Source organism: Ambystoma mexicanum, chromosome 6p (genome assembly GCF_040938575.1).
Source record: "Ambystoma mexicanum isolate Mex_15411 chromosome 6p, UKY_AmexF1_1, whole genome shotgun sequence".
Classification (NCBI taxonomy): Eukaryota; Metazoa; Chordata; class Amphibia; order Caudata; family Ambystomatidae; genus Ambystoma; species Ambystoma mexicanum.
Genome location: NC_090935.1, coordinates 1,433,577,054 through 1,433,601,198, shown reverse-complemented (window position 1 = coordinate 1,433,601,198; position 24,145 = coordinate 1,433,577,054). Strand labels below are relative to the sequence as shown.

General features: G+C 45.2%; 1 protein-coding gene across 3 annotated transcripts in view; it reads right to left on the bottom strand.

Annotated features, from left to right (window-relative positions):
- The window catches only part of PRKG2 (protein kinase cGMP-dependent 2), a 710,215-nt gene extending 687,581 nt beyond the window's left edge, over window positions 1–22,634 (bottom strand). For all 3 annotated transcript variants that reach the window (XM_069626564.1, XM_069626566.1, XM_069626565.1), the window contains exon 1: window positions 22,135–22,634. In XM_069626564.1, the coding sequence (XP_069482665.1) occupies window positions 22,135–22,631 (497 nt within the window). In that variant the 5' untranslated portion in view covers window positions 22,632–22,634. The remainder of the gene's footprint in view (window positions 1–22,134) is intronic.
- Between the last annotated feature and the right edge of the window lie 1,511 nt (window positions 22,635–24,145).

The following is a 24,145-nucleotide window of genomic DNA, read 5'->3' as shown; positions in this document are numbered from 1 at the left end:
TGTTCTACTGCGGGCACTCCGAGGTTCTGAGGTGAGTCGAGGTTTGAGGTTCGAGGGTGATGTCCAAACAAGGTATAAAAAGGACTATGGCCAGTTCCAGAGTGTACCGAATTATTATATGCGTATTCGGCTATCCAGAGAATGTCTTTCCAGTTGCTTTCAGATTGCTGTAACATACACCGTAAGTACTGCTCAAGGGTCTGATTTGTCCTCTCGGTCTGACCATCGGTCTGAGGGTGGTGACTGGTCGATAATCTTACGTCGATTTGTGCCATTTGACAACATTTGCGCCAGAAGTGGGAAATGAATTGGCTTCCCCGGTCAGAGATTAGTATAGATGGGAATCCATGTAGCCGAACAATATTTTCGAGGAATTCTTTGGCTAGGACAGAAGCTGAAGGTAAACCTTTCAAAGGAATGAAGTGGGCCATTTTGGAAAACAAATCCACAATTACCAGAATGGTATTGTATCCCGAACAAGGAGGCAAGTCCGTAATAAAATCCATTGATAGGGTGTGCCAGGGTGCTGGCGGTATGTCTAGAGGTTGAAGGAGACCGGCTGGTCTTTTCTTTTGACCTTTATTTTGGGCGCAAAAACCAAAGGACATCACAAAAGATTTAACATCTTTTCGCCAAGAAGGCCACCAGAATTGTCGTTTCACCTTTTCCATTGTCTTGGCAATACCGGGGTGTCCCTCTATTAATGTATCATGATAACCTGAAATAACTAGTTCGTGTAAATCCTTGTGCAGCAGGAATAAGCGTCCTTGGTAATAAGGTAAACCATTATCTATGGTAAAGTCTGATCCCTTTTGTATCCAATCCTGTAGGACTGTAGGGTCCAGGAGTTGTTTCACTCTGACTTGAATGTCTTCAAGCGTCTGTAACGAAGTCATGCCTAGAATTCTCTGTTCGGGAATTATTGGTACTGGTTCTGAGTTTGTATCAGATTCTCCCATTCCAATTCGGGATAAGGCGTCTGCTTTGCCGTTCTTGCAGCCAGGTCGATAGGTAATCACGAAATCAAATTCAGCGAAAAACAAAGCCCATCGGAGCTGCCGTGATGACTGAGCCTTGGCGGTTTTCAAATACTGTAAATTCCGGTGATCAGTGATCACCGTGATGGTATGTCGAGCGCCAAGCAGGTAATGCCGCCAGGCTTTAAAAGCGGACTTTATGGCTAACAGTTCTTTGTCAGTGATTGCGTAATTAATCTCTGGTGCCGAGAATTTCCTGGACCAAAATGCTACGGGATGCAGTTGGTTGGTTTCAGGATCTCTTTGAGACAGAACTGCTCCCATGGCTAGGCTGGATGCGTCAGTTTCGACGACATACGGGAGATCTGGACGTGGGTGTTTCAATATAGGTGCAGAGGTAAACTTAGCTTTTAAATCCTGGAAGGCCTGCTCGGCTTCTTCAGACCATTCAAAACATTTATTTTTCCTCAAGAGTGCAGCAATGGGTTGTACTATGCGTGGAAATCCCGGGATAAACCTGCGATAGAAATTGGCAAAGCCGAGCATGCTTTGAACCCCTTTTACAGAGCTAGGTGATTGCCATTTGAGGATGGCATCCACTTTTCTTGAGTCCATTCGGACTCCTTTGGGTGTCAGGATGAAACCGAGAAACTCAACTTCTGTGGTATGGAAAACACATTTCTCCAGTTTAGCAAATAGTTTTTTCCAGAACTGCCCTAACGTGTTTTCTGTGATCAGATTCCGAAGAGGAGTACACTAGAATGTCATCGATATAGACGACAACACAAACATCGATGAGTTCCCGAAGGACATCATTCATGAAGAATTGGAAGGCAGCAGGCGCATTGCACAACCCGAAAGGCATTACCTGGTATTCGAATAATCCATATTTTGTACGGAAGGCTGTTTTCCATTCGTCGCCTTCTTTTACTCGCACCAGATGATATGCCCCCCGAAGATCTAACTTGGTGTATATGCAAGCGTCCTTCACCTGGTCAAGGAGTTCAGGAATCAGAGGCAGAGGATAACGGTTTTTAACCGTTATCTGGTTCAATGCACGGTAATCGATACAAGTTCTAAGGTCGCCTTCTTTTTTAGGCACGAAGAACAAAGCCGAGGATGCCGGGGACTTTGACGGGCGAATAAAACCATTGGCGAGGTATTGATCCAAATATTGTCTCAAATGCAGGTTCTCAGGTTCGGTAAGGGCATAAATCCTGCTACAAGGGGGTTGTGCACCGGGCACCAGATCGATTTGGCAATCGTACGATCGGTGAGGAGGTAACGTGTTGGCCTGTTCCTTTTGGAAGACGTCCTGAAAGTCCTGTTATTCCGGAGGTAATTGCATGGAGGCAGAGGTTACAGATGCTAGATTAATCTTCAGGTTTTCTGGGTAGCATGTTTGTGCACAATCCGGGAAGGTTATTCTCTTAGCTCGCCAATCAATTCGAGGATTATGTGTCTCTAACCAAGGAATTCCAAGAATAACCTGAAACTGTGGAGCCTTGATTACATCAAACACAACTGCCTCCCGATGGCCGTCAGGACCAATAAGAGTCACCCCAGTAGTGGAATGTGTTAACGGTCCAGAGGCAATTTCAGTTCTATCGACTGTGGTGATGACATCTTTGCTGGTTTTAGGACGGAGAGGGAGGTTAATCCTAGAGGCCAATTCACGATCCACATAGTTTTCAATAGCCCCACTATCGATGTATGCCTTTATTGCATGCAACCGCTTAGGCTTTTCTGGATCTACGAGAACCATTGGCACAATGAAATGCGAGGTCTGAGAGTTAGTTTTCAAGCTCGGCAAGCGGACCCCTACGCTTGTCGGGCTGAGTCGTTTCCCGAAACAGAGTCTTCATGGTTTTTATCAGCGGCTCCTACCGCTTTTCGGGGCGGTTTTGCCGGGCAATCTCGTAGAAAGTGTCCAGAGTTCCTACAATAAAGACATAATTTTAACTGCCGCCTCCTTTCACGTTCCTTTTGAGGTAAGGGTTCTTTAACCCCTCCAATTTGCACAGGCTCAGAGACATCAACTCCCTTGGGGTTAGCGTGGGTCTTGACCAACACCCGGGTCTCAAACCTGGACCGATCTGTTTTTCTGTTTTGAAGTCTGTGATCCAATTGGACCACTAAGTCTATATATTCTGTGCATTCTTGGGGCGGATTTACAACTTGGGCCAAGACATCTTTAAGTTCTCCACGTAGACCTCGATAAAATAACGCGACTCTTTTATCCTCTGGCCATCCCGTTTCCACAATTAGTCTATTAAAGGTTGCAATATAGGATAGGAAGTCCTGATTGCCCTGTCGCAGGGATAGAAGTTCGTCATCCAGAGCCTGCCCCTGAGAGTGTCGAGCAAATAACCTTTCCATGCTTGCTTGAAATCCTTGAAAATCACGGAGAATCGGGTCATCTTGAGTAACCAGTGGAACTGACCAATCGGCAGCGCAGCCGCTGAGATATGACATTACAAAGGCTACTTTGGTCTGATCATTAGGGAAGGCCCCAGGTCTGCATAGGAAGTGCAAACGACACTGATTCATGAATACGGCGAATCGTTTGGGGTTCCCAGCAAAGCGTTCAGGTGGGGCCAGCGGCATGTTTCCAGGTAGATTAATCTGCACAGGGTTACTGGGAACCACAGGAGCGGGGTTCCCTCCGGAACAGGGTAGAGGAGTTTGTCCAGCTTGACCTTGCAGAAGCTGTCTGGCCAGGTCATCAGTTCTTTCCTTTGATATTATTAATTCCCTCTTGAGGGCATTAGTCTCTTGACGAGCGGCATGTACTTCGGCCCGTAATGCCCCCAGCAATAGGGCCAACTGATAGCGCCTGGGTGGGAATTTGTAGGATGGCTTTGCGTTCTGTAACGCTCACCTGACTCCCACGGGGGCGCTGGCCTGGTTCGCGCTGCTGTGACCTCGTCTAAGGCGATGCGCAGGGTTCGGAAGACGGACTGGACCGGGCCCCAGATCCGGCTTGTCTGACTCGCAGAAGTATCCTTCTGTAGGTGAGAATAGGGGGTTAACTGTCTGCGGGGTAATGCAATCGGCCTCCCACTTCCCCCTCTCACCCTCCTCAAACCCTTCTGTGCTTCCCCGTAGCGTCTCACCTTCGGGTCTGGAAGGACGAGCTCTCCATCCTGCTTCTGATGCAGGCCGCGTTGGTATCCAGTTACGTCACTGGATTTTCGGATGGGTGAGAACCAAACTTGCTTGGCTTCCAGGTAAGTTTTTCTATAAGTGGTTCCCCTTGTGTCCATGCATTAATATTCTAATGCTAGTGTCTTTTTCCCCATAGGGGCCGGGGTACGGAATGCCAGGGAACAGGCACCGACCCGAGGTGAGCGGTGAAATCCTTGAGGAAATCAGGTAAGTCTTTAATGAGTGTTTTGGTAATGTCTTTTCATTCACTCATTAACGCTGATGTCTTTTTCCCCTTAGGGGCCGGGGTCCGAAACTGCCTGGATGCGGCGCGGACCCGAAATGAAAAGGGAATGACCCAACAGGTAAGTCTTGACATGGAGTTTTAGCTTCCCTTTTCCCTTTTTTCTCTCACCTTTGTTCTTGTCTTTTTCTGCCTAGGCGCGGGGGCGCGACTGCGAATCCGGATGGTCGCTGCTGAACATGGAGGCGCCCTGTAAAGGTGAGTAGAATGCAGCGCTGCAGCGATCGATGCGATGTGCTTTTAAAAATAAATGTCTTCCTTTTCAGGATTGTCGGCGAAATGTCTCTGGGATGCAGATTTAGCAGGTGAGGCCTTTTCCTTCTTCTGTTCTCTTGTTCCCTTCCTTTGCAGGTGATTCAGGATGCTGGCAGGTGTGGCAGAAGTCAAGATGCAGGAGCAGACACGGTGAGCGTCCAGCTGCTAGATGCAGAACAACGCGAAGCACGTGTGGCTGATCGGGTGTGGTTTAAATAGCCTTGGAAGAAGTTCCTAGAATGTGTCCTTCCTCCAATCAGGTATGTATCCTTCCCCGACCACGCCCAGATGGTAAATGAGTCCCACAGGTAAAGTAGTTCCTTTCAGGCCTCAAGGAGGCCGGGGTTCTGCAGCATGGTCTGCATCAGGTAAGTGCACCCAAACACTTTCATAATGAGCCTGGCGCCTATGGCGCCAGGACTGACGTTTTCTATGAGCCTGGCGCCATAGGCGCCAGGACGCTGTCCAAAGGGCCCCTATAAGGGGTTGCTGGGACCTTCCCCGGGGACTTGATGTCCGCTTTCGGGGACGCAGGGCCTGAGCCGGCTCCCCGGGAGTGGGCATCGTGACAATGGGTGACTGAGCTGAAGGAAAAGATATAAAGCAGGGTGAAACAGAAGATGAAATATTAGAGGCAGGAAAGAAGATAACCTCAGTTTTTGCAGCATTAAGAGCTAAAAATTGATCAGACATCCATGACTGGATAGCCAACAGACAAACACTAAGTTTAAGGTGAATATCATCTGTAAAGTGAGTAAATGAAAGAAAGAGCTGCGTATCGTCAGTGTAGAAGTGATGTGAAAACCCAAAAGAAGAAATAACCCCTGCTAGCGAGGAGGTATATAGAGAGAAAATAAAAGTGCCAAGAACTGATCCTTGAGGAACACCACACGTGAGTGAATGTGTTTCAGAAGAGACCCCCGCCCAGGAAATCGAGAAGGTTCTCTGTGATAGATAAGATTCAAACCAAGCTAGAGTAGAGCCAGAGAAACCAAAGGAGGAAAGAGCAGAGAAACGAAGGGAGTGATCAACAGTACCGAACAGTACCGAACGCTGCAGAAAGATCCAAGAGTATAAGAAGAGAAGACTGTTTAGTGTGACGTGCAGAATGCAAGGAGTCCAGGACAGACAGAAGAGCTGTCTCAGTTGAGTATCCTGGATGAAACCCAGATTGAAAACAGGGGAGAATGGAATTACGAAAAAAGGAAAGTAGAAACCTGTGTCTAAACTATGCGTTCAAGAATTTTAGAGAGATAAGGCAAGAGAGATATAGGACGAAAGTTGGAAGCAGAAGATACATTACCAGAAGGCTTTTCCAAAATTGGAATAATAGTAGCATGCTTGAATAATAACGGAAAAACAGAAGAAAGTAAATAATTAAATAAGATAGTAAAATAGGAAACAAGTGAAGGATACATTTTAGATATGAGCGCAGATGGTATAGGATCTGAAGGAGAAGACGTAGGATGAGCATGAGCAAGAAGAGAAAGAGTGTCATCAGAAATACGAGTAAAGCCAGAGAATATTTCTTTAGGAGGTACCAAAGGTGGGACAGAAGGCAAAGAACAAGCCTGACTACGAGAGGATTCTATAGCTGAGCAAAAAGAAGAAACTTTGGAAGTTAAATAAAGTTTTACTGTGGCAGTTAGAGAGGCAGTTAGAGTAGAATTAGCTGAATGATCAGGAAAAGTAAACAAGACAAAGTTTGAAAAAGCCGTTCAGGATGAGAAGAGTTTGATTGAAGTAAATCAGAGAAATAAGACAGTTTAGCCGAGAACAGACAGTTATCGAGAAGAGCAGGATAAGATACAAAAGAGGAGTAATTTCCAGGTGTTTTTAGTTTTAGCCAGTTTCTTTCTAGGCGTTGAAGGACGCGTTACATTGTGCGAAGATGAGAGGACAGCCATGGCTGTGGAGATTTACAAGACGGGTGAAACAGAGAAGAAGGATAAAGTGAATCAAGAGATGCAGAAAGGGAGGAAGAAAGAGCAGTGGCAGCATCGTCAGCCGTTAAATTGGAGAATTATATGGTATAGCAGTGTATGTTTTCTATGTTGTGTGAGTCTGACATCCAAGTGCATGACAAAAGAGTGTGTGGTGTAAGTGTCAATTGCATAAGTGTGCATGCAGAAGAGTTTGTGGCATAAGAATGTGTGGTGTAAAAGTGTAAAGGTGTGTGGTGTAAGGGCATGTGTCGTAAGACTGGGGGGCTTAAGAGTGTGGTATAAGAGTGTTTGTAGTAAGAGTGTGTGGTGTAATACATGTGAGTGTTTGGTGTAAAATCATATGAAATGTACATGTCATATATATATATATATGTCTCCTATAAATATGAAAACTCACATTAAATTGAGCTTTGACTTTGATGTGAGCTTTTATACGTATTGGAGGAGTACAAAAATGTACATCTCCTAAATGTATGTGTACAGTTCCCATACAAGGTGTACATTCATTCTGTGCAAGTTGTATCTGCCTCCCATATGTTTGAAAACTCCCATAAAATTGAGGTCTGACTTTGATGGTAGTTTTGATAGGTATAGGAAGCATATATAAAGGTTATACAGTGTGCTCTCACTTTGTATCTATAGCAGTGTACTTGTATACAATGTACATCTCCTCGTACAGTTCATATAGAAGATGTACAATCTGTGAATGCAAGATATACAGATACATCCTAGAAGGTAAATATCTCAAAATTGCTCTGCCTACTGGATTTTGAAAAGTTATTTTTGAGGACACCAAATCCTGATGAGATGCAAGTGCATGGCCAAAATCTCAAAAATTTAAATGGCACATTATAAGATCAGAAATATTTTTGAAAGCTGTTCAAAATGCAATTAAAGCATTATTTTTTTAAAATGTGAATTTTTTTAACTTGTTCCTGTAAAGATTCAAAAGTCCATTTAAGCCAAGTCACACATTCCACAACACCACCTAGTAGCCATCGCTGGAAGTTCACCTCCAGTTCTGAGCCACCTCAACAAGGCATTGTGTAGAAGCAAATTAGCCCAGATGCAAGCCTTTTTCTCCAGTTAATTGTCTTTCTCTTAGTGGTCAGTTCTACTTTATACATATATATATATATATATATATATATATATATATATATATATATATATATATATATATATATATATATATATATATATATATATATATATAGCAGGATTCAAACCCCAAAAGGACATTTAAAAAAAACAATGCAACAGGTCCAAGAAAATACCCAGGCACACGTGCTAATAAAGGGCATTCGTACAGAAAAGTGCAATTTATTGGGCGAGCATGTAAATGTTCAACTTCTTTACTTACAATATGACCATGGACAAAGTAAATAAACCTATGAAAAAGGTTTAAAAGTTGGACACTTGTTCCATTCTCAGCATGACTTCCTCCGGCTATTACATCCGTTTAGTTATAGGCTCAGTAAATAAATAGAAAAAAGAACCTCCTACTCCTCTAAGTCAAACACACGTCATGTGATCAGTTTTCTCACGAATCTAGCTACTGCAAAGGAGCCACCATCTTGGAGTAGTAACCACATTGAAGGTTGGAATGGAGTAATCTACAACAAACCAATGAACAGATTCTAACAACCCAATATTATAGAGAAAGTACATTTTTTCTGAATCCACTATTACCAATCATTTAAAGCCAAAGCGCAAGTGCTAATAAAATGTCATTAAAAATAACATAACATGCAAGACAATTTGTGACAACTTCATAGCATAGCAGTTAGGCACGGGAAACAACACAACAAGTGTAAAGTAATTCTCAATTAAAGCACACATATCAATTAAAAAAGATGAAGAAAAACTGTTTTGCCGAATAGATTGACCATGTTGTTCATTGGTACTGGTTTGTCGATGATTTCTTTATCATTTGGAATGGATCTAAAGAGCTTCTAGATCAACATGTTGGATGTTCGAATGATAATGAGTTGAATTTCAAATTAATCAACATGACTAGCACAGAGAATTTGATTTTTCTGGATGTCATATTTCAAGATATTGACAATCAACTAGTCTGTACACTTTGATCTCCTGTAGATTTCCCTAGTAAGGGAGGTAAGGTATCATTGTGATGCCATCTTTTAAGGAGATGTCAGCACTGACTGGCAGGTAACCATCATGCATTGCTAACGCTGCTGATTCATGTCAGTGCATTCCGAAGGAATCGTTAAATGATGATGCACCTCCGATTGCCGATGACTGCTCACACCAGGCAGTAACACTGTATTTTTTTGTGAAAGGCTAAGGACGGACATATGTTTCATGCACCCATCCAGTCCATCTTGTAGAGGTGTGCAAAGAATTACATCCACTGGCCAGAATGTGCAAAGTTTGCATAGCTATACTAAAGTTTTAACTTAATTTCTTGGCATCTCAAATATATATATATATATAAAACAAAGTTGTGCTTGTTTGTGGTCAATATGGTTTAATCAGCGGTGTAAATTGTATATGGAGATAATTGGTACATCGATTGAAACCGAGAGTCTCTTTGGCTTTATGGCACGATTATATAAGGGAAAGCTCTCTAATGGATTTTTAGAGCCGCTGGAAAGAGACGCCCTTGAGCATTTGGGTAAGCTTGATATTAATCTCTCAGAAATACTGGAACTGCATCATTTCTCTCTTATTTAAAAAAAAAACAACATCAAGGCCGACATAGTGGCTAATATTGATTCCTTAAGTAGGAAAACGATGTATCAGATGCCTGCTAGGCAGGGATTTACTCAGGGATGACTCTGCACTTATTTGACAAAAATGCTCCCTGTAGAATTGTGCAGATTCATAGTGTAATTGCGATTTAATATACTCCCTATGCAAGAACACACAGGCAGATGGATTAAATTGGCCCGTTCACATAAATTGTGTCGCCTATGTAATCTGCACATTGAAACTGCACACCACCTTCTGACTCAGTGTGAGATGCTGAGGCCGTAATATTGGGCGGCGTATAGCAAATGTGTGCATGACATTAGGTCAATAGCATGGAATCAATTTTGGAGCGCGATATTCAGTGCTGAGTCTGTTGTTATGACGTGAGCTGCTCATTGGGTTTGGAAGGTGGACCTGCAGAACATTTCAATTTCAACTTTGTAGAAGGAAAGAAAAGATAATGAAGAGAAACATTTTAATTTGAATGTATTTTACAATGTATGCTGTGATATTATTTACATTGATGTGGTTGATATTATTTTTTCATATGTAGTTTTACTATGTGTATAAATATGATTAATAATTGGCTAAAGGTTTGTACTTAACCAAATGCTAATAAAAATATATATATAAAACAATGTCCTCTTTGTTTGTGGTTTTATATATGGTGTTGATCTTGGGCACATAGCTCCTCGTGAACGGTGGGGTCTGGAATCATGAATGAATGCAACTATTTCTAGCTTGATAGGTCATACGGTTTTTGAGAGAATTCATTTTTCGTTTTTTTGGCATTATGTTTTGTGGTGTTCTGCACGCCATCTACAGGCCATTTGTAGAAAGTGCTCATCATTGCGCTGTCTGTGGGAAACTGGTCATGGATTTTTTTTGTTTTCAATTTTTTTTCAGAAGAGTGTTAGTGTGTCCTTCTTTTCATTGATTTGTTTTGCAATAAACTCAATACATGTCAATTTCACTAATTAATTGAACACCACATTTTTATTTACCTCTGATTAAAATTTTCACATGAATGTCAAATTTGTATGCTTACTCTGATTATTTGCAGTGTGTGTGTTTAGCAGCCAAAATGGCCACCACTTCTCACAACACTGCAAATGATCAGAGTAAGCATACAAATTAGGCAGAAAATAAAACTAAGACATTCTTCCAAATATTCAAAAACTGGGAGCAGCCCAGGGCATTCAATGGATCCTTTGTGCCTAATAGAGAAGATTGTATTAAAGTACAGAAAGCTTTTGAAGATAAAATCACAATGGCACGAAATAAAATCAGCCAAGATCTTGATACACTAGCCGCCCGAGGACCAGTGGAGACTGTTGGGACTTATGATCGGCAGAACCTCCAAACTTTATTCAAGTTCAGACCTGTGTCTGCTTTTGGACATAGATAACCTTCTAAGGGATGTGCTAGTTGATTGGGGGAAATGTTACCCCCTAAAATTATCATGAGAACAGTTTAAAGATGAAGGACCTGGTCCTTGACTCTCAGTCCTGAAAATGCCAGCCTTTCAAATAGAGTGAGCTGTCTGCTCAGCACATCCTTGATCTTCCCATCAGGTCTCAATGTTTAACTTTGAGATTGATCTTTCTAGCGCCCTCCTGCACACCAAAGCTGTGTTTGCAATGGATAAAAGGCATCCTTCAAATATTGCAAGGTCTATTCACATCCCCCAATCATTCATTGTTAGATGTCAGAGTGATACCCTGTAGTAAAATCAGGATTATTCAGAATCTGAGTTTCAGGTGAGGCAAATCAATTTACTGCTAATTTAGTCAACAGATCATCCCAAACCCGCATGGAGCATGCAAGGAAACTGTACCTGGCAACCAGCACTCAGGAACCCTCAGGGTATCTTACTTGCCCCTCAAAGTTTGTGTACAACCACTAAGCCCCAGTCACCCTTACAGTGTGAGGGTAAGCAAAGCATAGATATCACTTTTCAGCTTTGGACACCCACGAAGTGTGAGTAATATCAGACCCCTTTTAGTCATGCTGCCTGCCGTTCTTTTGCTGCATGACAATAGTAAACTAAGGGATCCATGGCTAGAGGCAAGCAAGCACTGAGTCTATAGAGAGACAAGTGCATGAGCTTGATTGGTCCTCTCCATGCAGACAGCCGATCCAAGAACTAGTGTGGCGGCCAGGCCACATAGCGGTTTCGATCATGACGGTCAGAAAGCACAGTGAGCTAAGCACTTGGCCCTGATATCTGTGCACAGCCAGCAGTGGCAGATTCGAATCCCGGCAGGGTCAACTCAGCCTTTCATCCTGCCGAGGTCAATACATTCAGCACCACTCTGTGGAATAATAATGCTTTCTGTTATTTCAGTGCTCTGAGACCTATGTGTGTGTAGCACGATATAAGAAATACATTATTATTTTTGTTATTGTGCTGTGCAATGTGACAGTAAAACTGGCAAATACCAGTGCTCTGCACCCCAAACCGATCTCCACAAATATCCTATAAAGATGCATAGTGGTTCTCATTAAAGAGGGGGTGGGGGGCGGGAGAAGCCCAAGTACTTTAAAAAGGTAGGAGATTTCCCATGGATTGTGGGTGCTTGGAGACAGTGAAAGCGTAGTTTTCGAGAATTCATTAGACAGATGCAGGAGGAGGTGGAGGCTAGTCTCAAGCAGGAAAAAGAGGTTAGAGAGAGGAGGCCAGAGACCAAGAGTGAGGTTGAAAGTAACAGAGAGTAAAGAGTAGGTAGTGAAGATGAAGAGGGTGAAAGAGAATAAGGCACAGGTGAAGGTGGTGGGGAGATAGAAGCAGGTGGTCCAGGAAATGGCAGTGACTCAAGAGAGGGTGAAAACCAAGGAAAGTAAGTGGATAGTCAGGTAGAAGAGAAGAGGAGGAATATCAAAAGGAGTTAGGTCGGTGGAGGAAGAGTGCTAAGGAGAAACGAGCAGAGAGGAGATGAAGGCAGGAGAAACATGAGGAGATGAAAGCGGAAGAAAAGAAACCAGAGGAGAGGAATGAGAAAAGAGGATAGGAGAAGAGAGGAGGGAAGATGAGAGGAGAGGAGAGGAGAAGAGCGGCAGATAGGTACCCTTAAGCAAAAGACAATTCAAAGTTTTGAGGACGTAGGTGAGGATGTGTGTTAAGGACTAGAGCCAGGGCCCAAAGAAAAGACAAAATGGAGATGCACATAGATGGACTCAACCTAGAGACAGGCCCTGGTGGACAGCATCCTGGAAAATGCTCTAAGGCTTAATTTACCCAATCCAACCTTCCACTGATGCCTGGGCCCAACATGCAGGCACACATGAGGCCCGCGACCTAGCCAAAGGGATCCTTCAGGAGTACAGGACAAGAAGCACAAGTCTTTAAGCAAAGGAACCAGGAGCCAATTAAGAAATGTGGGGGCACTCAAACCCGCAGAGGGTGAAGGACTGAGAACTGACAATAAATCATGGGAAGAGATCCCGGATTGAGAATAACAGAACCCACAGATGTTTTTTTGAACCACAAGACTTAGTTGTTGGAATTCTGAAAAGAAGCCATCCTGTTATTCAGTTGCATTTTGCAAAGTTGGCCCCTTCATGCAATACACCTGTGTCCATTAAAGATCCCAACCATCTGCTTCTGCCTCGCATTCATTTCACTCCAGGCTCAGACTGGCCTACAGGGCAATGAGCCTGTGGTCAAACCAAAAATGCAAAATGCTGGTGTGGGGCTGTTCTTTTTTTATCAAAGTGGTTCACATCTTTGGCCAATGTGAGCCAGATTGATGAGTTACTTCACTTTGCAGCTAGCCGTTTGGACCAGTGTTGCTGAATAAATATTCTTTAAAATGCACAATTTGCATCATATTTTATCAAAAACTCCCCATATGTACTATTCAGAGAGTGTCACAAAAGGAATGACTAGCCATTTGCATCTGTGGGCCACTTTTTCATTGGTACCCGAGACAATTTTATGGCCCAGTCCAACCCTGTTTCACTCAGCTTTCTAACTCCACCTTACCCTGGCTATAGACATGTTAGTTTAGTGCATTTCAATAAGTCAAAAACTGTGGTGAGTCATGCTCACCATCCTATTATGGTGGAGAACTACAAGTCCCAGCTACCACGCATGACTTGCAGCCTTGTTGATCACTGAGTCCCGACTGCTCGACCAAAGCAGCATATGAACCAGAACGAGAACTGCAGATTGGGCAGACAAGTGCCAGCAGCACACTTACTTCAGGAGCGGTCCTGAAAGCCGAGTTCATCTACGTATGTGCTTCGCTTGAGCCCGGACCAACATGGAGACATCAAATAGTGTGTGTAGAAAATCAAGAGGACACTCGAGCGACAAGCCTTTGTAAAGCTCACACAGTGCTAATGAGGTAACATTGGTAGGTTCAAACATTCCTCAACCAATTAACCCATGCCAGAGAACAAATAGTTATTCCATAAGACATATCATTAAAATTCCAGTAGTACTAGACCAATCATAACAGAGAAACCTAGGAAGCTTAACAACTAATCTGAACTTACACGGCACGAAAGGGAACTGTGGCCGCCCGAAATGAGGGCTAATAATTGGTGCTAAAAATTACATTTCACTTTAAGAAATAGATCTTAGCTGTGCTTGCCCTTTGTTACCAGTTGCTCAAGCTGGGTTACATAAAGATGACACAAGCAAATCCCTACTGTTCGTAAACATATATGACACTTCCGGCCACCCTGGAGGTTCCATGACCATTGTGATCATGAACTGCATACACGACGTAGGCATACAATGATACCAACTCGTAATTCCTGGTGACAACCTAAACGCTCATTGCTCTGAGGAATCAGTGTACTCAAAACCCCAACACGATTCACTGACCTGGAATGAAAATGAAATGGCCGACTGCCAATCAACAGGGTAAATTGTGGGTGGAATTTACGTATGAATAATCATATGTGGGACGAAGTGAACCACTGCTGTAATATGCAATTATATTAATAGCTCTATGGTATTGAATGTTTTGGATAATAATCCAGCTACCCCAAATGACCAAGTTGAGGAAATATAGAAGCTGACTGATAGTTTTGGTCCAATGGAGGCCCTGAAAGGAAGTACCTTGAGTACTAAACCTAAGGTGTACAATGTCAAAATCGCTAATGAAAAACAACGTCAGTGACGGAATGGCGCGGCAGAATGTGCTACATCCATTAAAAAAGCCAAATTAAAATACCGCAATTGGCTTAGTAGGTATAAGGCATCCATACGCACTGCACAAACTCAGAGAATGATTAGGATATTAATGACAAATCATACCCAGAAGTTTGGCAAGAGTTCAGTGCCTTGAAAAGCCCCACTAATAAAGGACAAATCAATCCTACAAGAGAAGAAACATGGGTACAGGACATTGCTGATATTATTTTCCCTCATATGATGGAGATGATTGCACTGAAAGAACAACCAGATCTGCAATGGGGCATAGATAGAGGTGAGGACACATTAGTTGGTTATAGCCAATGTCTTACGGGCTGGAGAGTGCAGAGGCCGGGTGGCCTAGACAATACTGCACTGAAAATGAACCCTGAAATGTGGGTATAACCACATCGGCTATATGAGCAAACGTTATGAACTAGGATAACAGCATTATCATGAAAAATGGGTTTTTAGTACCGACACAAGAAAGGTGGCTGCGAGATTCCCAGAAACTAAAGACTATGGGCGCTTTTGGGCGTACCAAGCAAAGTCTTTGCAGGTATCCTACTAAAGGTGACACAGAAGTGGGCCACAAGAGAAGGACTGATAGGGCCTTACCAAACGGGGCTTCAGAAAGGGTTCTTCTACCGTACATAATACATTGCCAATGAATACTTGGGAGCAAAAAGCTTTAGCTAAAGGTTCCCCTGATTGTATATCATATATATTGACTCCTCAGCAGCTTTTTATTCTGTTTCTTACGGGTTACTTTGGAAGAAATCTATCAGCTGTGAAATACCCAAATGGACTTCTTAATATGCTGGCCCAGTTGTTTAACGAGACCCGGGTAGGCATTTTCCAGGCACTGCTATTAGATGCCCAGGTATTCGCACCATTTTGCACCTGCTACTATCAATGGCCAGTTAATGCCTACAAATAAAGCCCAAACAATTGGCATTGCCAATGCTTGTTTCCAATGAATCGTGGACGCAAACTACAAAAGTGAGCAGTAAAATGTCATAATCGCTCATAGATGTATTTATGACCTCATATTTGAAACATGAGGAAACCAGTTCACGAGACACCAGAATAAAATCACCAGCTGAGAAACTTGTACCACGCTTCCGGAATGGCCTATTTGGGAGGTCATCCTTCACATTCCCAGTTTAGCTTACACAAAACCCAGGTGTTAAACAGTTCGGCCCATCCAACTCCCAACATGTTTGATTTTTCCTTTCACTGAATAAAGGAATATTGGAGACCCCCCTTTAATGGTCTGGGCAGTAACAATTAAAATCACCCCCTATTTTAACAGTGGAGGATTCAGCATTCCAACCAAGGAACGAATTGCATCGGATATCAAACTCAAATTTACATCCATCCTTATCTGAACAGGATTATAGTAAATATTATTCAATATCAAATCTTTTGTAAGCACATTTGCAGAACCTATGAGTTTAATCACTAGGATGCCCCGCAAAGGGTCTTGTAAACATATAAAATACCCTCCCAATTTATTATGAACTGCAGCAAGTATTCCACCAAATGGTCTACCAGACAGGCCTTTGCTGGCGGATTGTAAGAAAACAGTATATCCATAAAGGATTGGCAAAATCTCTAGCCATGCTTCTTGCAATTATATTATGTCCAAATCTGTGAAATTTGGAGCAAGTGGATTGTCACCCGCGCAAGTTCCAGGAAAGGCATTTTGAAAATGTTGGATTAAGCATACTTATCAGAAGCCTTGCTCCTGTGCCTGACTGATTGTAATACAACACGCAACCAGGGCCAATCACACTGGAGCATAGATGACACACTCAGGAGGAATGCATTAAATTTAATTACTCTCTTAATAGAATTCCCCCCTACACATGAAATCCGCAAGTCCTCCTTAAGGAGCACCATTTTAAAATGTATCTCATTAGATGATTTTAAACCTACATTCTGATAGTTCGGCATAATGCATATAGACTGATTTTGAGAGCTAACATTACGCAGTACACAGTCAAGCAACAAGAAGTGTTTATATTCCCCTATTAATGGTTCCAAAATCAATTGGGAATGAACACACATACAAACCACATCAGTTTTACATGTGTCAATACACTCTACTAAATCAATGTCTCCAGATGTAATTGATTGTAACTGAGGGATTTCTTGGAGTAATACCAACTCATTTGAGAGATATTCAGGATCGCGTCTGCTCCCTCATTCAAAAATGCTTCCAAAGGTATGCAATATTGTGTGCTAGAGACCTTCTGTGGGCACAAGCACACCCTGGAGAGATGTCCATTACAGTCAGTCTCTGAAGTGGAATGCATAGCAGTTTCCTGGTTAACACTACTGGGTTCTGCAAAATTAGAGGATCACATAAAGAAGAAGGAGCCTCCAAATGATCCTCGACTGCACACCGTGATGGTGTGGCAAGATCTTGGCCCAGCAAGTCCTCTTTCCATGTAAGTCCTGCCAATTCTCAATCGGTTCAACCACTGATGGATCATCATTCCTAAGGAGGAATGGCAAGATTGCCTTATCTCCTTTTTTTACTTGACTTCAGTTGCAACTGAACCTCATCTTTAGTGTTCAATTGCGGCAGGACCTATCTATCTTTTGAGGTGAGGGGTGTAGGGGATAAAAGCCCTAAGACATTTCCTTGAAGAGCACCTTTTATTGAGAGTTTTATTTTTACTGGTCTTCGCTTTTGATGAATGTTTTGTTTCTATGCAATCATAATTCCCAAAAGGTGCTTCAATTACAAGTGGAACTAAACCAGAATCAGAGTGCTCTGTCAGAAATTGCATTATATGTCTGTAATGTGAACAGCTCTAGGCTCCCAGCCAGGCCACAAAGCCTCTAGCCACAAATGAAACATTCCTGTTTACTTTGACAGAGAGGCATTCACAAATATCCATTCGCAACTATTGGCTTTGCCTACCTTCTCTTCTCAAACATAATTGGAAATAGACAGAATATTATGGAAACCTTTCATGACACATTATAGTATTGATGGGGTTCACTGAACACCAAAAAAGCTTGGTGCGTGTATATCAAACCCTCAGGCGGACTGAGAGACAGGAGATGCCAAGACGCGGTGTGAGAAGCCAAACAGCAGGATGCGGCATGAGAAGCAGCCACCCAAGTCAAGTGGGGAGAAGGAAGAAATACACCAAGAAGAGGTGAGAGACACTATATTTCAGGACTGGGTCATTCTGAGCCCAACCGCAAGGACAGAGACTGCTACCCCATGAGGAAGGGAAGAGTAAAGAGACATTGGGCAAACTTGAACTTCCAACTAGTTAATAAAATAAATAAGCTCTCCAAGCACTGACAATCACTATTCCCATTAACACACTCAAGGCCACTTATTTCCTTGACTTTTCAAGGATCAAATGGTGGGCCATCTGTCCAGGACTGGAGGAACAGCTGTTTTGTCCACATCACATTGGCAGCACACTTAGCACACATATTGCTGTTTGAGTGGAGAGACTGATTTATTGACAATTTGTCTACATTATATTTTATCAGTAGACCACCTGAAGCCTTTGCAGTTGGGTTTCAAATGGACATTTCTATTGTTTTGTGGCCTTGTCTAGTGGAGCAGAAACACATGGCCGAATAGAGTGCTCTTGCATACATGAAAACATCCACCTATAGCACAAACCCTATACCTGGCATCCTGCCCCCCCCAACAGCCACAGCACAAGCCCCATACCTGACATCCTTCCCCCTCCAAGCAGAGCACAAGCCCGATAGGTGGCATCCTGTGCCCGCAACCAAGAGTCCAAGCCCAATACTTGACATGATGCCCCCCCAACACCCAGAGCAGAAGCCCCATACCTGCCCCGAACAGCCACACTAGAACCCCCACACCTGGCATAACCCTCTTCCACCCAGAGCACAAGCCTTATACCTGACATACTGCCCCACTCTACCAAGATTGTAAGCCCCATACCTGGCAACCTGTCTCCCAACAGCCAGAGCAGGAGCCCCATACCTGGCATTCTGCCCAAACCACCCGGAGCACTAGCACTATCCTTGGCATCCTGCTCCCCTACAGCCAGGGCATGAGCCCCATACATGGCATTCTGCCCAAACCACCCGGAGCACTAGCACTATCCTTGGCATCCTGCTCCACTACAGCCAGGGCATGAGCCCCATACATGGCATTCTGCCCAAACCACCCGGTGCACTAGCACTATCCTTGGCATCCTGCTCCCCTACAGCCAGGGCATGAGCCCCATACATGGCATTCTGCCCAAACCACCCGGTGCACTAGCACTATCCTTGGCATCCTGCTCCCCTACAGCCAGGGCATGAGCCCCATACATGGCATTCTGCCCAAACCACCCGGAGCACTAGCACTATCCTTGGCATCCTGCTCCCCTACAGCCAGAGCAGGAGCCCCATACCTGGCATTCTGCCCAAACCACCCGGTGCACTAGCACTATCCTTGGCATCCTGCTCCCCTACAGCCAGGGCATGAACCCCATACATGGCATTCTGCCCAAACCACCCGGAGCACTAGCACTATCCTTGGCATCCTGCTCCCCTACAGCCAGGGCATGAGCCCCATACATGGCATTCTGCCCAAACCACCCGGAGCACTAGCACTATCCTTGGCATCCTGCTCCCCTACAGCCAGGGCATGAGCCCCATAGCTGGCATTCTGCCCAAACCACCCGGAGCACTAGCACTATCCTTGGCATCCTGCTCCCCTACAGCCAGGGCAGTAGCCCCAGACCTGGCATTATGCCCTCCAACAGTCAGAATGGAAGCCCAATACCTGGCGACCTGCCCCACCACTACCATGATTGCAAACCCCATACCTGCCATCCTGTCCCCGCCACCCAGAGCAAAAACACAAACACAATACATGGCATCCTTACCATTCCACCCAGTGCAGAAGCTCCATGCCTGGCATCCTGCCCCCTCCCACTTCCAAGATTGCCAACCCAATACCTGGCATCCTGCCCCCTAACGGACAGAGCAGAAGTTCCTTGCCTGGCATCCTGCCCCCACCAGCCAGAGCACAATCCCAATAACTAGCATCCGTCCACCAGTCACCAAGACTGCAAGCCCCACACCTATCATCCTGGCCCCCCAGAGCACAAGCCCCATACCTGACATCCTGCTCCCTGACAGCCAGAGTAAGACCCCCACACCTGAACATCCTCACCCCCCCCTACCTAGAGCACGAGCCCTATGCCTCGCACCCAGCCACCCAAAGCCACAGTAGGACCCCCATACCTGGTGTCCTGCCACCCAACAGTTAGAGCAGAAGCTCCTTACGTGGCAGCCTGCCCCCCAGGATCCTACACAAAGAGCACAAGCACAATACCTGTCATCCTTCAACCTGTCACCAAGACTGCAAGCCCCACACCTAGCCTCCTGCCCCACCACCCAGAGCACATACACTATACCTGGCATCGTGGGCCCCCACAACTGAGAGCATTAGCCCTATACCTGGCATCCTGCCCTCAACCACCAAACCTGCATGCCCCACACCTGGCATCCAGCTCCGCACGAATCAGAGCACAAGTCCCATATGTGGCATCCTGTCCACCAACAGCCATAGTAGAGGCCCCACACCTGGTATATCCCCCCCTCCACCCAGAGCACAAGCCCTACACCTGGCATCATTCCCTCTATCACCAAGACTGCCAGCCCCACACCAGGCATCATGCATCTCCAACAGCCAGAGCAGAAGCCCTGTACCTGGCATCCTGACCTCCACCACCCAGAGCACAAGCCTGATACCTGGCAACCTGGTCCCACCACTCAGAGCACTAGCTCGAAACCTGGCATCCTGCTCCCCCAACAGCCAGGACAGAAGCCCCATACTTGGCACCCTGGGCTACACCACGCAGAACACAAGCCGTATCCCTGCCATTCACCCAGCCCCAGCACCCAGAGAAAAAGTCCCATACCTGGCATCCTGCCCCACCAACACCCAGAGAACAAGCCCCATAGCTGGCATCCTGCCCTCCAATAGCCAGAGCAGAAGTCCCATAACTGGCATCCTGACCAGCACTGCTTAGAGGATAGAGTGCATGTCCCATGCCTAGCATCCTGTCCCACACTCCAAGAGCACAACTCCCATGCCTGGCACCCTGCCCCCCTCCAAGAGCTCAGGTTCCAAACTTGGCATCCTACCCCTCCTCCCCAGCCAACAGCTAGAGCAAGAGCCCATAGTGGGTTACTGTTGCTCCTGAGACTTATTGGGCAGGGGTGCATCAAGGGGGACACAATCTTTTATAAGGTAACATCAGTGAACGTTTCAGGAGGAGAGTGCTAGACTGCTTAGCACAGATGATTAAACAGTCAGTTGGAGGATGGTGAGTTTAAGGAGGGGGTTGAGGTAGTCGGACCCAAGGAGGTCTGTGAAGTTGATAAGGAGGATGGTGGTGCAGTTGGAGAGGGGGAGGTTGATGAAATTGATCAGATAGAAGTTGATGAGGAGGTTGCAAGGCTGTTCAGGAGGAGGGGAGAGGTGAACATTATAAGGGAGAGAGTTGGGAATTTCAGACTGTGAAGAAAGGTGAACATCAGAAGGTCTCACAAGGGGGGAAAGACAGCTGGCCAAAGTGGTCAAAAGGGTGGAAGTGCTCTGAAAATAGAAGAAACAAATTGACCGTGAACAAACAGGTGTCCAGATGGGTGAAGAAGGGGAAGGAGTTCAGGGAACTTTGAGAGACACTGTGAATAAGGTGTGAGGCGCCCGAAGGTTACAGGAATGTGAAGAGGCAAAAAGAGATGTTGTTTGGAGGAAGAGTGGGGCCAAGAGGGGCGGAGAACATGAAGTGGTGAGAGGGCTGTTGTTTGAAAGGTAGATGTTGGCCAGAGGGACAAAGTTGGTGAAGGATATGAAGGTGGCAGAAAATAAGCACTTTGGTGAGCGAGAAATAGAGGTCAGAGAGGAGGGTGTGAAGTTGAAAGAGATGAGAGGGGATGTAAGGAGAAAGAGGGAGCCAGATGAGAGAGATTGAGAGAACTGTTTTGGGAAACAGACGAGTGGAACACTGAGATTAGAACAAGCAAAGCTGCGGTGGTGGACAATTTCATGTGAAAGATAAGGAACCAGAGATCTGAGAGTGAGAAAGGCAGAGGAAGAGAGCAACTAAGCCTAGCAGTCAGACATCAAGGGGAAGCCTCTAGATAGAGTAGTTGGCCAGGCGCTCTGCCTGCCTGAAGCTCCGGACCCCCACTCTGGACTGTGGAACTAGCCAGGGCTACAACGTCATCATTCCCTTTATGGTCAGTCCTGATTATCTGCTGAGGGGGGTGCTGGAAGCGACAAAAACGGCATGACTCACTCCCAACCTCACGAGAAACCAGATCTCTGGAGAAGAAGAAGAAGATGTTGGGACCCCCGAAATCCTACAATGCAAGTTGAGGAAGCAAGGATAAGGAAATCCGTTGAACTTGATCTGGGATTGACAATTGAAACCGCAGCAACTTTCCCAAATAAACCACTTTAAATATCATTTTGTGTGTGTGGTCTATTGATGACCATGCTTCTTCTGACTCCATATGCACTGAAGTCTCTGGGCTGCATAGATATTTGGGACTACAGCCAACCATCAGACAATGTTATCATATCACATTCTAATAATGAACAGATTATTTGATATAAAAAGTTCTCACCTTGAATCTTTTCGAACCCTGGCTTTCTCAAAGGAAAATTTGGGATGTTCGTGCAAGTCATATGTCCTGGTGGTGGGTTCAGCAGACACCCCTTCTTTTGCGCCCCGCCTTTTGCCACCACGGAAGAACCCAGAAATGGTCTGGTTGATCTTGAGAGCCGCCTTGAAGGGGGACGGCTGGAGGGAGTTGCCCCCCTGGGTGTGGATGACGTCCTGCAGCTTGCTCAGTTGCGTGCACTTGCTTTGGAGCTTTTCGGCGATCTCCGCCATGGCCTTTTTCTGCCTCTCCATCTGCTCCTCCTGCTCTCTGAACAGGTGCTCCTTCGCGCGCAGCTCCTCGTCCTTCCTCGTCAGTTCCCTTTCGAGTTCCAGCACCTTGCTTCTCAATGAGTCTGCGCCAACTTTGCCTCCGCCATTTGCCGAGCCAGCAGTGAAGCTGGGAAGGTGGCCTTCTGGCTGAGTAGACCTCCCTGGCGTCTTCATGGAGCCATTCCCCATTTTCTTTTGACACCCTAGGAGAAAGTTAAACATGGAATTACTCAGTTGGCTGCGACAGCCCAATTCATTCAGCCTTTACCCGTTATCTTCATACTGGATTCGTCTCAATTAACCGACCAGGGGTTTATGGTGACATTTGAACTCTTATCCCACTTAACCTTGTAAAAAAACAGGACAAATCTGTGCTTGAACCAAAAGCAGCAATTTGGGAGCCTTTAAAATGCACAAACTCCAGCTGAACCCGAAGGAAGATTGCTTTCTGCGGTAACAGCTGTTCTGTAATGTAACACGTGTACAGTGCAAGGGCAAGCTTATGCTACGTGCAAAGTGCATGCAAACCAGTGGCATTGCCTACTGACATATTCGAATCACCAGTTTGATGTGTGTTGATATTGAATTTAACATGTATTTCAGGCGTTATATTTTAATGTTTTAAACTAAGAGAGCCCGATGAATTATGCAAAAGTTATGCCTCGCATTTGCCATTGCATGCCTATCTGACGCTGCTGAGCCGAAGCCCTGGCTGCCACACAATGAAGCTCTGAGGGACGGCTTTCTGAGACGTCTGCCCCAAGCACCGAATGCAACACCCCGCTCATAATCCGTAGCCAGCCGAGAGATCATTTCCGAGGGCTCGGGGGAAAGACGCCATGACATGGCCGCCCCCACCCACGCGCACAACATCCGCATTTGCCACCCAGCACTTTAAAGCCAGTCACGAACGCAAAGTTACCTCTCAACGTGTAGCCCCTGCACACATACATACATTGAAGTAAACGTTATAGTGCGAAGAAATGGCATGCCTCTAGTACATGCTTACATGATTGTATGTTTCTGGAGTTAAAGAGGATTTAAAGAGGATTTAAATGTTTGGGAAAATCCAGTAGCAATCCACTTTCAATCCAGATTTTTTTGGTAGGGTGCACCAAAAGGTATCGCAGCGTGAAACATGCATTTGAATGTAATGAGCTGGTTGAATGTCCGTCAACTGAAGAAGTCGACATTCTAACCAATAAACTGGACCAGTTAAAATGGGTGAAAAGCAATAGAACTATCGTGCTAGAAATTTGTAATCATTTTGAGTCATGTGAAAACACACAGAAGCTTGTCACTTGAATGTGTGTGTCAAGTATGCGTGTATTGTCTGTGCTGACGTATTTATATTTCTCATGGAATCGATTGTGAGATGTTTTTAAAGTACACAACAAAAAGCGGCTGAAGTGAAGGTGACGACGGAAAGATAGAACAAGATGGAGGCGGTACCCCGATAACCGGTGCAGGGTCCTCCTCCTCCTCCCCACTCCCTGGGGTAGCGGGAGGGATAAGTCCAAGCATGCCAAAAGCGCTGGGGAAAGCCCACGAAAGGGCAACAAAAGAAAGGGGCGGGCCAAGCCCCATATAAGCGGCGGGTGCTGGCTGCACAGACTACAGCCTGCAGCAGAAGGACGCCCGCCGACGACAAGAAGGATTTTCATTTTGTTTGCTGACTTTGCATCCTGAGGTGCTGCCGGAGG